The sequence below is a fragment of the Amblyraja radiata genome, chromosome 26, assembly GCF_010909765.2.
Source record: "Amblyraja radiata isolate CabotCenter1 chromosome 26, sAmbRad1.1.pri, whole genome shotgun sequence".
Classification (NCBI taxonomy): domain Eukaryota; kingdom Metazoa; phylum Chordata; class Chondrichthyes; order Rajiformes; family Rajidae; genus Amblyraja; species Amblyraja radiata.
The window spans coordinates 666,599-681,993 of NC_045981.1; the positions used below are offsets into that span (position 1 = coordinate 666,599).

At 42.7% G+C, this 15,395-nt stretch overlaps 1 protein-coding gene across 1 annotated transcript in view; it reads left to right on the forward strand.

Moving 5' to 3' along the window:
- Window positions 1–750: 750 nt before the first annotated feature.
- pik3r5 (phosphoinositide-3-kinase regulatory subunit 5) overlaps window positions 751–15,395 on the forward strand; it is a 75,879-nt gene continuing 61,234 nt past the window's right edge. The window contains exons 1-2 of the mRNA XM_033044013.1: window positions 751–963; window positions 14,353–14,459. Of these exons, the coding sequence (XP_032899904.1) occupies window positions 14,366–14,459 (94 nt within the window). The 5' untranslated portion in view covers window positions 751–963; window positions 14,353–14,365. The remainder of the gene's footprint in view (window positions 964–14,352; window positions 14,460–15,395) is intronic.

A 15,395-nucleotide genomic window follows, 5' to 3' on the forward strand; every position in this document is an offset into this window, starting at 1 on the left:
GGAGTACAGAGAAGGTTCACCAGACTGATTCCTGGGATGTCAGGACTTTCATATGAAGAAAGACTGGATAGACTCGGCTGGTACTCGCTAGAATTTAGAAGATTGAGGGGGGATCTTATAGAAACTTACAAAATTCTTAAGGGGTTGGACAGGCAAGATGCAGGAAGATTGTTCCCGATGTTGGGGAAGTCCAGGACAAGGGGTCACAGTTTAAGGATAAAGGGGAAATCCTTTAGGACCAAGATGAGAAAAACATTTTTCACACAGAGAGTGGTGAATCTCTGGAATTCTCTGCCACAGAAGGTAGTTGAGGCCAGTTCATTGGCTATATTTAAGAGGGAGTTAGATGTGGCCCTTCTGGCTAAAGGGATCAGGGGGTATGGAGAGAAGGCAGGCACAGGATACTGAGTTGGATGATCAGCCATGATCGTATTGAATGGTGGTGCAGGCTCGAAGGGCCGAATGGCCTCCTCCTGCACCTATTTTCTATGTTTCTATGAAATATCCAGGTTTAATAACAAGATATGGAAGTACAATGAACATATTTTAAGCACAGGATTGATTCACCTGCATTTGATGTGAAGTAAGCACCTAATGGGAAAATAGACCCACAGCAGATAAAACCTCATGAAAAACAATTGTGTGATTGGATTAGAACTGTCACTTCCACACCTCCTGACTTAGTTGCTAGTCCCACCTACTTCCTGTGCTTGAGTCTATAGTTTTTTTTTCAGTTCCTGTTTGTTTAAAGTACATGCATATCAGACCACTGAGAGAGAGATCGTGGATTTCAAGGTTACCAACACTATTCTTTTACCCAATATCTTCTTCATCAAGGATGTGGTTAAACTCCATTTCATTGGGCTTGTACACGGCTGTGAAGTTACACTGCAGTCAAAAAAAGTATTAGAGGGAATTATTCGAGAGGGAATAGGAAGTCTCCAGATGCCTTGAAAACTCAAGGTAAGTTTAGAAACTGGTTCTTTACAATGTAAGCCTCTGTCAACTACTTCAGTAAATAATAGTAAGAATTTCCTGGAGTCTGATAACGTAATATAGTGTAAACCTTGGGAATCATATGTGAGAGAACCATCTAAACACACCTCAATGCATCTGTCTAACAAGGTCAATGAATGTTGAACAACTAATTGTCTAACTGCCTCATCTTTAGTTTAGTTTACTGTCACGTGAGCCGAGGTACAGTGAAAATGTTTTTCTGTTGCCTGCTATCCAGTTAGCGGAAAGATGATGCATGAGTACAATCGAGCTGTCCGCACTGTACATACAAGGATCGAAGACAATTTGAAGAGAAATGTCATCACTCGTTTGATGAACATTTTGGGTTCCCCGCCTCAGCCACTAAATATATTGAAGAAGGAGGTAGATCGATTTGTACACCCAAAAAGCACCAGAAGAGCGGGAATCTCATTTTGAGATACTGGATGAGTGTTGAACAGCAGAGCAAGTTTAAAGTACCAAATGGCCTGCTCCAGAACCTCTGTGTTTCTATGTATAATGTGATGCACTGTGACCATGTTATTTCAGGGCAATGTAAATTAAACTCATGAGTGTTTAATGTGATACCTACAAACACGATAATTCAACAAACACCCAACAATTCTAAGTCTGCTAGTAGAAGATTTACTGAGAGAACTAAGTGGAACGTTGTTTGCACTTTACTTTCACTACTAGTTCCTAAATTCTAACGCAGTTGAGAACTCGAGAGTGAGATTATTTTCTCTTTGCCTGTAATGGTTCTAAATGATCATTTAAATGAGGCCATCTTAATCCACATCTGACCAGGCTTTGGAGTTGGGGGAGGCTGTGGAGGGTTAATATGAATGCAGTTATGTCATTGATATTCCACATTATAGAGTCCCAGCACAAAACTAGAAATAATTCAGCAGAAAATGACAAACACAATTTGGTAGAGCATGATGTTTGCATATAACAAAAACACTTATCTGCACCCTCCGCTGTGCCTTTAATTTAGTTATGTTGTTCTGTTGCAAGAGCCTGCAAAACTCATACAATAAAGAAAGCCAATAGCTATAGATGTGATAACTTCTTTTTTGAGGGTATATCTCACCAACATCTTAATTGAATGGGAAATGATATTACCTGCTTATAACATTTATCTTTGCAGAAACACTTTTTTATGGCCTTTCTACACACATAAATGTGGCTTAAAGCTGAGGTTATTCTTGCTTGTATTATTGAGGCATCTCTGTACCAGGCTTGAAGCTGGAGACAATTAGGTTATATTCTTGAGGGTAATAACTCTTGTGATCAACTGAGACTATTTCAGGGAGGGGGGGAGGGAGGGAGGGGGGGGGGGGGGGGGGGGGTTAAACAAATTTAAAGGCCGGTTAAATCTTCCAATAAAATTGCACTGAAAAATGTGGGTGGGGGAAATGTCTGAAGTTTTTGTCAAATGGTTAAAGTTGATAATACATAGTAAATCATGTAATTGTTCACATGTATCTCTATCAGTGTCACTCTGCATCACAATATCTCTGTCTCTGTAAGTATATAATTAGATCTGCCAAGTTCATCATTATCCTTTTCAATATGCAGATGCACCTGAGCAAAATAAGAACATTAATATTTCATTGAGACAGTTAAAAGCTGCATGTTTATTTACTTTAGTTTAGAGATACAGTGTGGAAACAGGCCCTTCAGCCCACTGAGTCTGTGCCGACCAGCGGTCCCTGCACACTAACACTATCCGACACACACTAGGGAAAATCTATGAATTGCGCTAGCCAACAAACCTGTAATTCTTTGGAATGTGGGAAGAAACCGGAGCACCTGTAGAAATGCCAAGCAGGTCATGGGGAGAACACAAACTCCGTACAGGCAGCTCCCGTAGTCAGGATCGAACCTGGGTCTTTGGTGTTGTGAGACAGCAACTCTGTTACTCCATTGTGCCACATGTGTACTGCATGCATGTGCATGAAGTGGACGATGGGCTGAATGGCCGAATTCTGCTGCTACATCTTATTGTCTTGTTGTGCCTGTGATCAGAGGCAATTTGAGTTTCCTGGATGAGTTTCCACTGATGTGCACTGCAGTTACTGAAGTCAAGCTGGTTTATCTTGTAGTTTTATACACAAGGTGAATAACAAGAACTAACCACTTTAAGTTGAAAAAAGCATCGAAGTGAAGTTGGAATGTTGCTTTAGGGAACAAAAGCAATTCCATGAAATTCATTCCTAATTCATGCTGTCGATGGGTTTAACTGATTCTGGTGCTATTCTCTTTGATTATAGTTCAAACTGGTGTTATTTTGACTCTGGGCTCTTCTATCCCCACTGCCTTCAGTCACGAGAAACATTGCCTACATTTTGCTTATCCACTAATCGGTCAGATGATGAACTCAATTCCATGAAAGGTTCGGTGCCATCATCTGTTGCTACTTGGTGATAAATGAATGGCCATTCCCGTGCCAGTGGATGCTACAAAAACCATGAAGCTAACTCAACAAGATCCTTGTGACAATAGCCAAGGTGATGGCCTCTGTAGCTATACCCTCGGATGGAATTTGCCAGATATCCTAAACAAATGAACATTGAATTCCTTAATTTCAGATATCCTCTAACAACCCCCCCCCCCCCCCCCCCCCTCACCACTCCCCCCTTTCTCCCCCACGTCCCTTCCCTTCCCTTGTGCCCGGCCAGGTCTCTCACCTATTTTTGTCCTCCCCATCCTCCTACATTCCTTCCTCTGGCTTCACATTTCACAACTCTTCAATCCTGTCTCACATCTTGTGCTTTCATCTCTGGCCTTTGTTACAACTATCTGCCTATCTCCCCCCCCCCCCCCCTGCTTTTATCCATCTATTACTTGCCATGCTTTGTCCTCCTTCTCCTCTCTTCCAGCTTTCATGTCGTCGTCCCCCCCCCCCCCCCCCTACAATGTCTGAAAAAAGTTTCCAAAACAAAAAGTCACCTACCCGTATTCTCCAGAGATGCTGCCTGACCCACTGCGTTACTCCGGCACTTTGTGTCATAAAATCATAGACTCGGTAACACAAAGTGTCCTCTTGTGTAAACCAACAACTGCAGTTCCTTGTTTCTACATCCGAAAACAATAGGTCACAGGCTTCCATCTTCCATTCTTCTTGGAAAGGGATTTCATAGGAATAAGATCACACAGTTGTTGCTCTCAGTGCAGAGGCATGGGCTGTTGGCTTGTTATTGTTAACTTTTAGTAGTAGTTCTAGGCTCAACATATGCATAAATGATGGTCAATTGGAGGGAAGGTTTTTTTTACCAGAACCAGTGATGTCCATAACATAGAGTTCTACAGTGATTTGTAGATGGAATTATTTTGTCTTCTGGTAAATAGCAGACTGGGTGCCAGTCTCTGCATTTGTGGCCACCATAATTCTCCTCCTTGATGCACTTTGGGAGAGAGATGGAATACAGTGAACGGCAAGACCCTTAACAGCATTAATGTGCAGAGGGATCTTGGAGACCGAGTTCATAGCTCATTAAAGGTGGTGGCACAAGTAGATACGGTGGTAAAGAAGGCATATGGTAGGCTTGTTGTCATTGAAAGGGACATTGAATATAAGAGTCAGGAAGTCATGATGCAACTCTATAGGCCGCATTTGGAGCATTGTGTGCAGTTCTGGTCACCCCATTACAGGAGAGATGTGGAGGCTTTGGAGAGGGTGCAGAAGAGGTTTACCAGAGTGCTGCCTGGATTAGAGGGCTTCAGCTGAAAGGTGTGGCAGACTTGGACTGTTTTCTGTGGGACATCAGTGGCTTCGGGGACACTTGATAGAAGTGTAGAAAATTATGAGAGGCATTGATATGGTAGACTTTCAAAACCTTTTTCCCAGGGTGGGAGTGTCCAACACTAGAGGGCATAGCTGTAGGATGAGAGGGGTAAGTTTAATGGAGATGTGCGGGGCAAGTGTTTTACACAGCGGGTGGTGGGGGCTTGGAAAGCCTTGCTACTGGTGGTGATGGAGACAGACACGATAGTGCCATTTAAGAGGCTTGTAGATAGGAACATGGATCGCTTGCAGGCAGATGAGATCAGTTCAGCCGGGCAACATGTTCACCACAAACATTGTGGGCCGAATGACCCTTTCCTGTGCTGTACTGTTCTATGTTCTTGTAGTGAATGATGCTTTATACCAGTTGCTTAAAGAAATGCCCTCGATTACATGACAAGAGTCACCACACAAACATTTTCTGCTGTCTCCAGTGAGTAACGAGCTGAATGAAACCCTGCCTGTACTTGGATTGAGCTGAGATGGATTGTACATATCATTTCTATGTGTATTGCTGTAATTTTTAGTAGTGGCTTAGACCTTTACTACAGGAGAGATTTCCTGTCAGCCTCTAATATAACCGCCAAAAGTGAGAATGTTGGACTTCAGCGATGTATACAACATCATGGGAGATAGCTGAAGCAGACCCAGCCAATAGCAAGGCACTAACACACTCTGTAGTTCACAAGAAATTAAATTCAATGATTCAATGATACTTTATTGTCACATGTACCTAGGTATGGGGAAAACTTTAACCTGATAAAGGCTACAAAGTAGACCTCACCTGGGCAAAGTCGCCATGTTTCTGGCACCAACAACGTTATAAAAAGTTAATCATCAAACAGTTTTACCTTCTGCTCATAGCGGCAAACCAGGCCTTCCACCTTCATTCTCGGTGAAACCACCCCCGCTGGATCTCCCCTTCGTTCTTGGTGCCCCCCTTCCCCCCCCCCCCTCACTCTCGGCAGGTTCCCCTTCACTCTCGGCAGCCCCCGCCAGGCTCATTGACAACACAATATGGTGATTGGGAACTGTTTGATACTGGCAGGCATGCAGTGCAAACTAACTGATGGTTTAGGTTTCCCCTTCACACCATCAGTCTGAAGAAGAGTCCTGACCCAACATCTCACCTGTCCATTACAGATGCTGCCTGACCTGCTGAGTACCTCCAGCACTTTATGTTTTGTGCACGGTTCCAGCATCTGCAGTCACTTGCGTCTCTGATGTTCTCGATAGATGCTTCTGCCTTCCGCTTGAAATGACTCTAAGGTGTGGACATTTGAGCTGTGGTGACCTTACTGATCAAATGAACTGCAATGGCAGCTGCGGCAGTGAGCTTCAGATCACTGTTGAAGCAAATTTCATATTGCAGTTTTCCAATTGTATCCAATGAGAATCTTAATCATCTCCACCATTGCATCTCATTGGGATCTGTAGATAATATAAACAGATAAGAATGCACTGCAAGAAGCCTTGCAACTCTCAGCCCCATTGTAGTTGCTGTATCTAGAGGCAGCAAATACAATTAATATTGGTGCTGTATCTGCTTGTGGCAAAGTATCATGAGATACGAACATTGGTAATAAGATCCCTGACTGAATTCATCCTGAAAGATACGATAGTGGCACAAGGAAGAGGCTATTAGATAGGCACATACATGGAGGGATATGGATCACATGCGGACAGAGTAGATTCATTTATCATGGCATCATGTTCAGCACCAACATTGTGGGCCGAAGGGCCTGATCCTGTGCTGTTCTTTCTTCTATATCTGCACATGCGGGGTGGCACGGAGGCGCAGCGGTAGAGTTGCTGCCTTATAGCAGCAGGGACCCGGGTTCGATCCTGACTACCGGTGCTGTCTGTACGGCGTTTGCATGGTCTCCCTGTGACCTCCTGGGTTTTCTTCAAATGCTCCGGTTTCCTCCCACACTCCGAAGACGTGTAGGTTTGCAGATTAATTGGCCTCAGTAAAATTGTCCTTGGTGTTTACGATGGTGTCAGTGTACAGGGTGATCGCAGGTTAACGTGGACTCGGTGGGCCGAAGGGCCTGTTTCCACACTCTATCTCTAAAACACACAGAAGGTGGTAGGTGTATGGAACAAGTTGCCAGAGAAGGTAGTTGAGGTAGGCACAATAACATAATTTTAAAGATATTTGGACAGATACATGGATGGGAAAGGTTTAGAGGAATATGGGCCAAGTGTGGGCAGGTGGGACTCGTGTAGATGGGGCATCTTTGCCAGCATGGACAATTTGAGCTGAAGGGCCGCCTTCTCTGCTGTGTGAATCTATGATTATCTATTTTGTCTGAAGATGCTTCCTGACCTTAAACAACGCCTTTCCATGTCCTCCAGAGATGCTGCCTGACGCGTTGAATTACTCCAGCACTTTTGCATTTTACTATAACAGCATTTCAAAGACATTTAGAAAGGCACATGGATAGGGAAGGTTTAGAAGGACATGTGGCAGGTGCAGGCATGTGGGACTAGTGTTGATGGGGCATCTTGGTCAACATGGTTGTGCTCTATGACTCTAGGACTCTGCAAATCTATGATTCTAAGATGAAGTAGAACAAGGACGCAGGTGTCGAGGACATTCATCATCTGCAGATTTACCTCCAAGATGTATGCCAAACCAACATGGAAATAAAGTGCTATTTCTTCAGAGCCTTCAAGTTTAAATCCTTGACCACCCTGCCAGCATTTCGGGGGGTGCCTTCACTGTCGGTACTGCTGTAGTTCACCGCATCCCCAACAAGCAATTAGGATTGGGCAATGCCGTTGCCACTTTGCAAGTGATGCTCGTATATCCTGAAAAAAGAATCGACTATTTTCTTTGGTGTGTGGCCAATGTGGAAGAGAGGTTTAATTACTTGGACTTTAAAATTCTTGAATCTATATAGCAATGGCTATTTATTAGGCATGAAAGGTATCTGGAATTGTGATGAATACATCAGTTATTCATACTGTACTGGACAGTGTTTATGAAATGGATAAAAAACATGATCAATACCACCTTATAGCAATTATGAACAATTTGCTTCTTTGTATATGTTGTATGATTATTTGAGGCCATTATACCTGAAACAAGTGGAATGTTACAAATGGAATGTGTTTAGTTAACTACTTTTGGATAAGAAACGGTATAATCAAAACCAAAATACTTCATCTGCTGTATCCTTGAAAAAGGAAGTAACTGTCAAACTTCCTCTTGGAAGGAGTGTCACTTCCTCTTTTCAGCTGGTAGGAGCATTCCATTGGCTCTTTGCTCTGCAAATAGGGAAGTTGGTTAGGATGGAAAATGAACACCATAAATGAGGCTAAATGATTCATCTTGTTGTCTTACTTCAAACAAGCTGCGCTTGTCACAGGAGCCAACAGATGGGAGTTTTAAAAAACATTGACCGGTGGTGGAATTACAAAAGAAGTTGAGAAAATGTCAGGAAAACTCAGCAAATGAGGCAGCATTTGTGCCAGGTGAAACTGAGTTTATATTTCAGATGCTGGACCCTTTATCAAAAGGTCTTTGATCCAAAATTCTAACTCTTTTTCACTTTCCATGGAGGCTGCCTGACCTGTCGAGTGTTTGTAACAGACTCTGCTTTTGCTCAACTTTTCCAGTATCTGTACTTTTTGATTTGTTGCTGAATTATCTATTCCTTTTCTTGTAGCTGTGCCACATTTTCAGACGTTTTCCTCTGGCCTGAACTTGGTGGGCCAAAGTGCCTGTTTCTGCATTGTATCTCTAAACTAAACTAATCTAAAAAGATAGCTGGAGATCACACGAGAGATACAGCGTGGAAACAGGCACTTTGGCCCACCAAGTTCACGCCAACCAGCGATCCCTGTACACTAACACTATCCTACACACAAGGGACAATTTACAATTTTACCAAAGCCAATTAACCTACAAACCCATATGTCTTTGGAGTGCGGGAAGAAACTGGAGGAGCCGGAGAGAACTCACGGGGAAAACATACAAACTCAATTCAGACAGCACTCGTGGTCAGGATCAAAACCTGGGTCTCTGGCCCTGCAAGGTAGCAACTCAACCACTGTGCAAGCATGTTGTCCTTTTGTCTTGCTCGCCTTCGAAGCGGGAATGCAAAGTACTGGAGTAACTCAATGGATCAGGCAGCATGTCTGGAGGACATGGTCAGGCAACGTTTGGGGTTGGGACCCTTCTTCATATTCCATCACTGCCTGATATGTCATCTGTCCAATTCCCTTCACAGATGCTGCTGTTCTTCCAGCACCTTAGCTGAAGATTACGACATCTGCAGACTTCCATGTCCCTCTGATGATCTAGATAGATGCTTCTGCTTCAAATGACTATGGCGCCTGTAATGTGAGGCTGTGATGACCTTATTTATCAGATGAATTGCAATAGTAGTTGTGGCAGTGAGCAACATGTCCCATTGAAGCACATTTCATATTGCAATTTTCCAATAGAATCCAATGAGTATTTTAACCATCTCCACCATTGTAACCCATTGAGTTTCAGCTCGATTTCCTGCTGTCTGTTGGGTGGAGTTGTCCCGGAACCATGCTGTGATGCATGATGAGTAAATGCTGTCTACAGTGCATCTGTAGAAGTCAGTCAGGGTTGTTGGGGAGAAGCCAAATGTCCTAAGCCATCTAAGGAAGAAGAGACATTAGTGTGTGTCCTTGTTCATTGCTGTAGGGTCTGGCAGATCCGTAGAACAGAAGGATCAAGGTGTACAGGCACACAGTTCCTTGTAAGCGGTGTCACTGGTAAATAGAGTGATAGAGAAAGCATTTGGTACATTGCCTTCATCAGTCAGGGTATTGTGTCAGAAGTTGGGGCATTAGGTTATAAATTGTACAAAGCATTGATGGGGCTGTATTTGGAGTATTGCATTCAGCTTTTGTTGTCCTGCTTATCCACTACGCTGGAAAAAGGGCAGAGAGGATTTATGAGGATGTTGCCAGAACACAAGGGCCTGAGCTATAGTGAATGTTGGAGAAGCTAGGAGTTTATTCCTTGGAGCACAGGAGGCCAACGGGTCATCTTTTGAAGTGTATAAAATCATGGAAGGGTTTTGATGGGGTGAGTGCAGAATCTTTTACCCAAGGAAGGGGAATCGAGAACCAGAGGACAGAGGGGAACGATTTAAACAACCTGAGAGGCAACTCTTTTAAAAAGGGTGGTGGGTTTATGGAATGGGCTGGCAGAGGAGGTCGTTGGCAAGTAAAATAACACAATTGAAAAGACTTTTCGACAGGTACATCGGCATCCCCTGCACTTTTCCACATCTGCAGTGTTACTCTTTTACTGCCATGCATTTTGTGTTTACATCTAAACAGTTTTAGCAATGCTTTCCCTTTCATCTCACGCTTCATCATGTTTACTTCCTGCTGTTGACCAGGCGGCATTACTAACTGATCTTTGACTAACTCCACAACTTTGCATGTCTGCATGATGCACCTCTCCAGAGTTAACTCTGTCTAATGATGTCAGTCATTTCCACGGATAGTCTTCTGGATTCCACAAAAAAACATCTGATCTGTGATAAGCAAATGTTGCAAATTTGCAAATCTGCAATTATTGGTTTCTAGTTGTTGCATGTGGCAGGATACAGACAAACTTTGTTTTGCATGGTTTCCAGGCAAATCATATCATACTTGAATACAATCAAGCTATACACAAGTACAACAAGGTGTTGTAGATTTGTTCAGAAAATATCAGAGGATTATCTCTGTACATCTTTGGAGTGTGGGAGGAAACCGGAGCACTCGGGGAAAACCCACGCAGTCACAGGGAGAACACACAAACTCCATACGTAGTCAGGATCGAACCCGGGTCTCTGGGATGTAATGTTAAAATTGTACAAGGCATTGGTGAGGCCAATTCTGGAGTATGGTGTACAATTTTGGTCGCCTAATTATAGGAAGGATGTCAACAAAATAGAGAGAGTACAGAGGAGATTTACTAGAATGTTGCCTGGGTTTCAGCAACTAAGTTACAGAGAAAGGTTGAACAAGTTAGGGCTTTATTCTTTGGAGCGCAGAAGGTTAAGGGGGGACTTGATAGAGGTTTTTAAAATGATGAGAGGGATAGACAGAGTTGACGTGGAAAAGCTTTTCCCACTGAGAGTAGGGAAGATTCAAACAAGGGGACATGACTTGAGAATTAAGGGACTGAAGTTTAGGGGTAACATGAGGGGGAACTTCTTTACTCAGAGAGTGGTAGCTGTGTGGAATGAGCTTCCAGTGAAGGTGGTGGAGGCAGGTTCGTTTTTATCATTTAAAAATAAATTGGATAGTTATATGGATGGGAAAGGAATGGAGGGTTATGGTCTGAGCGCAGGTATATGGGACTAGGGGAGATTATGTGTTCGGCACGGACTAGAAGGGTCGAGATGGCCTGTTTCCGTGCTGTAATTGTTATATGGTTATCTCAGTTCAATCATTTCAATTCTGGGTGGGCTGCTGTAGTGCTTACAGTGCCAACCTGAACAATTCCCAGAGTCTCCTTTCAAGCCTTTATGGCACAGTTATCTGCCTTTGTGGCCAAAGATAGGGTGGCACGGTGGCGCAGAGGTAGAGTTGCTGCCTTACAGCGCCAGAGACCCGGGTTCGATCCTGACTACGTATGGAGTTTGTGCGTTCTCCCTGTGACTGCGTGGGTTTTCCCCGAGTGCTCCGGTTTCCTCCCACACTCCAAAGATGTACAGGTTTGTAGTTTAATTGTCTTTGGTAAAAAATATAAAGTGTTCCTAGTGTGTACGATAGTGCTTGTGTGTGGGGATTGATGGGCGGCGCGGACTCAATGGGCCAAAGGGCCTGTTTCTGCGCTATATCTCTTAACTAAACTAAAAACAAAAAATATATAATCTTTACTTTCATCTCTTCTGGCTTATCTTGCTTAAACCAGTGCTACTTACACTCGACTGTGTTATTGTGTGAAGTGTTCTCTCCAGGTCTCCATTCTTTAGAAAGGTTTATTTGCCACAAATCCAGTGGCTTCAGTTTGTCAGAGAGTCACAGCCCCAAAAAGTTGACTGTTTCTCTTTCTCCTGATGCTGTCAGACCTGCTGAGTTTTTCCATTGTTTCCTGTTTTTAGTTAAGTATAATTTGTTTTAGTTTAATGATACAGCGTGTAAACAGGCCCTTCGCCCCAACCAAGGCCTCACCCCTACACTAGCTCTATCCCACACGCCTGGGACAATTTACAGCAGCCACTTAACCTACAAACCTGCCATCTTTGGACTATTGGAGGAAACTCTGGGAAAACACACGTGGTCACAGGGAGAACGTACACACTCCACATAGACAGCACCTGTAGTCAGCAGTGAACCCGGGTCTCTGGCATTGTAAGGCACACAACTTTATTGCTGATACACTGTGCCTCCCCAACACAAGTCTTTTGGTACAAGACTTTTTTTCTTTTTCATCATTGATCCAAAACTCAGAGGAAAAACCTAAATGTATATTAACCCATTTGGCCATGCCAGACCTGTTGCCAAAAAACCCAAGATATTTCCTGAACAGGCAAGGCAACATATATAGTGGGGTAATTTCTACATTGGACATCATGGTATTTGCAGCTGGAAGTGTAGTGAGAACACTCCATTTATTTAGGGTTGTTATTTATTATCGTCACGTGGACCAAGGTGCAGTGAATAGCTTTTGTTTGTGTGCGATCTAATCAAATCAGGTAATATGATACATTAATACAGGCAAGCCAAGCTCAAGTACAGAATTAAAGTGAAGAGAAAGATGCCAGAGTGCAGAATATAGTTGTTAGCATTATAGTGTAACAGTTCCAGAGACAAAGTCCAATGTTACAAAGAGGTAGGTATCCAAATACGTGCTATACCGGACTTTATGGGAAAACATTCTGAGGGGAAGAGGCTGTTCCTGTGTCTGGTGATGCATGCTTCAAGCTTCAGTATCTTCTATTTTCACATACTATATTTAGACTGTTTTCTAAATGGGAGAGAATCCTGAAATTTGAGTTGCATAGGGACTCGGGAGTGCTGGTGCAGGATTCACAAAACGTTAATCTGCAGGTCGAATCGGTAGTAAACAAGGTAAAGCAATGCTAGCATTTATTTCAAATGGGTTAGATTAGAAAAACAAAGTGATGCTGAGGCTCTAAGGCTGCATTTGGAGTATTGTGAGCAATTTTGGGCATCATATCTGAGGAAGGATGTGTTGGCCCTGGAGAGCCAGGAAGGTTATAAGAACGATCCCAGGAATGAGTGGGTTAACATATGATGAGTGTTTGACGGCACTGGGCCTGTACTCACTGGAGTTTAGAAGAATGAGGGGGGGACCTCATTGAAATGTACCGAATATAGAAAGGCTTGGATAGAGTGGATGTGGAAAGGATGTTTCCACTAGTGGGAGAGTCTAGGACTAGAGATCACAGCCTCAGAAGTAAAGTATATTCCTTTTGGAAGGAGTTAAGGAGGAATTAATTTTGTCAGAGGGTGGTGAATCTTTGAAAATTGTTTGCCACAGAAGGCTGTAGAGGCCAAGTCAGTAAATATTTTTAAGGCAGAGATAGATAGATTCTTGATTAGTACGGTTGATTTATTGAGCTTTCTCTCTGTATGTGAAACGTTTGCCATTGGAATTAAGTGTAAAAAGCCACAGTCAACATCAGCTGTTTCTGACAACGTTTGAAATCAGATGATGTGGAAAGTTTACAAAGACAGCACAAATCAAATTACTTTTTTTGTGGTAAAATACATCAGATTGTCTTGTAGATTGATCTGACTGTACATATACAAGAGTATATTGTGACACTAACAATTGCAGATGCTGGAATCTTGAGCAAAGGACAAAGTACTGGAGGCACTCAGCGGGTCAGGTAGCATCTGCGGAGGGAATGGATTGTTGGTGTTTCGGGCCGGGACCCTTCTTCGGGTTGATTGTTGTTGGGGGTAGTAAGCTGGAGCAGAGGTAGTGGCGGGACAAAGTCTGGCAAGTGATGGGTGGATACAGTTGGGGGGGTTGATTGGCAAATGGGTGGAGTAAGTGACAAAGGTTAGAGATGAACAGGAGACAAAGGGGTGTCAGATAAAGGGGGGGGGGTGGGAAATGTAAGGGGAAGAGGGCTGGATAATGGGAGCAATGGGTATACATTTGGGTGAGGGGGGGGAGGCATGGGAAAGTGAGAAAGCAGTGGAAGTGTTGTTTAAAATTGAAGCATTTTGTTGAGATGTAATATTTCTTTTTGGTGTATTTTTCTTTGGCACATTTGCAACTGAGTGCTCAATACCATGACCTCATTTAGTTTGCTCTCGTAGTGACATGAGACTTCCTGAGTTTAGTAAAACTACTTGACGTTATGAAATTGAGGAAATGTTATTCTTTCCTCCACAAGAAAAAAACGCTCTTTAAAGTTTCAAAAAATGAGAAAGCCTCGTCAAAGGTCCAAGTCTCCACAACAGCAGCTTTATCAGTTTAAACTGTGGGTTGAGTATTCGCTTCTTATATCCTTTGTTATTTTATGTTCTTTAACCTGAATAGTCAGCTCTTCTCTATTGAAGTATCATTGAAGTTCTTCAATGTCTTTTGGTTCTTTAAGGAGATGATATAAAATGCAGCATACTTCCTGCACAGAAGATCGCATTTATCACGCTCTGGAAAGATGTTTACATGGATTGGACAGAAATAGTTCTTCGAATTGGAAAGGTGAGCCTCTTTGTTCCAAAATATACACCTGCTAGTTGTTAATGGTTTGTTTAACTTGTTGAATTTTTAAATCTTTCATGGTTCTCAATGATGACTTAAAATGCCTTTAGTAAGATAGTGAGATAATATTGCTAATTGAAATTAGTATTTGCATGTTCTTCTCAAAAGGCACATAAATTGTAAAATGTTTTAGTCTTTGGAGATACAGTGCGGAAACAGCCCCCGACCCACCGAATTGGCACAGATATGTGTTCACCTGTACACTAGCACCATTCTACACACGTGGGTCAATTTACAATTTTACCAAAGCCAACAACCTACAAACTTGTTCATCTTTGGAGGGATCTAGAGAACTCGGAGGAAACTCACGCAGTCACAGGGAGAATGTACAAACTCAATACAGACAGTACCCATAGTCAGGATCGAACCTGGGTCTCTGGTGCTGTAAGGCAGCAACTCCAAGCACTGTATCGCCACTTCTGTATATTGTATAGATAAATATCTATTGTAGATAGTATATCTATATTGTATAGATAAATTAACAGTAGTTCATTGGGAGCTGTAAATGCATCCTTACATTGAACTCTGAATTGTAGATCTGTACTAAAATGTACTTTGTTCTAAAATGGTGGACTGCTAGTCCAAAGAAAACATAAAGTGCTGGAGTAACCCACGAGTCAGCAGTATCTGTGGGGAACATGGACAGGAGATGTTTCAGATCGCGACCCTTCAAAAACACCCAAAACCTAAAGACCAAAGTAGTTACTGTCATTCGCCTGTTCTTCTCTCAATAGCTCGAAAATATTTTACCTTCAAATAATTAGCTAATTCTGTTTTTAAAGCCACAATTGTAACTGCAGACACATTTTCAAGAATAGCATTCTGAGATCATGAAGAAGGATCATAAGTTGGGTCCCGACCCATAATGTCACCTAT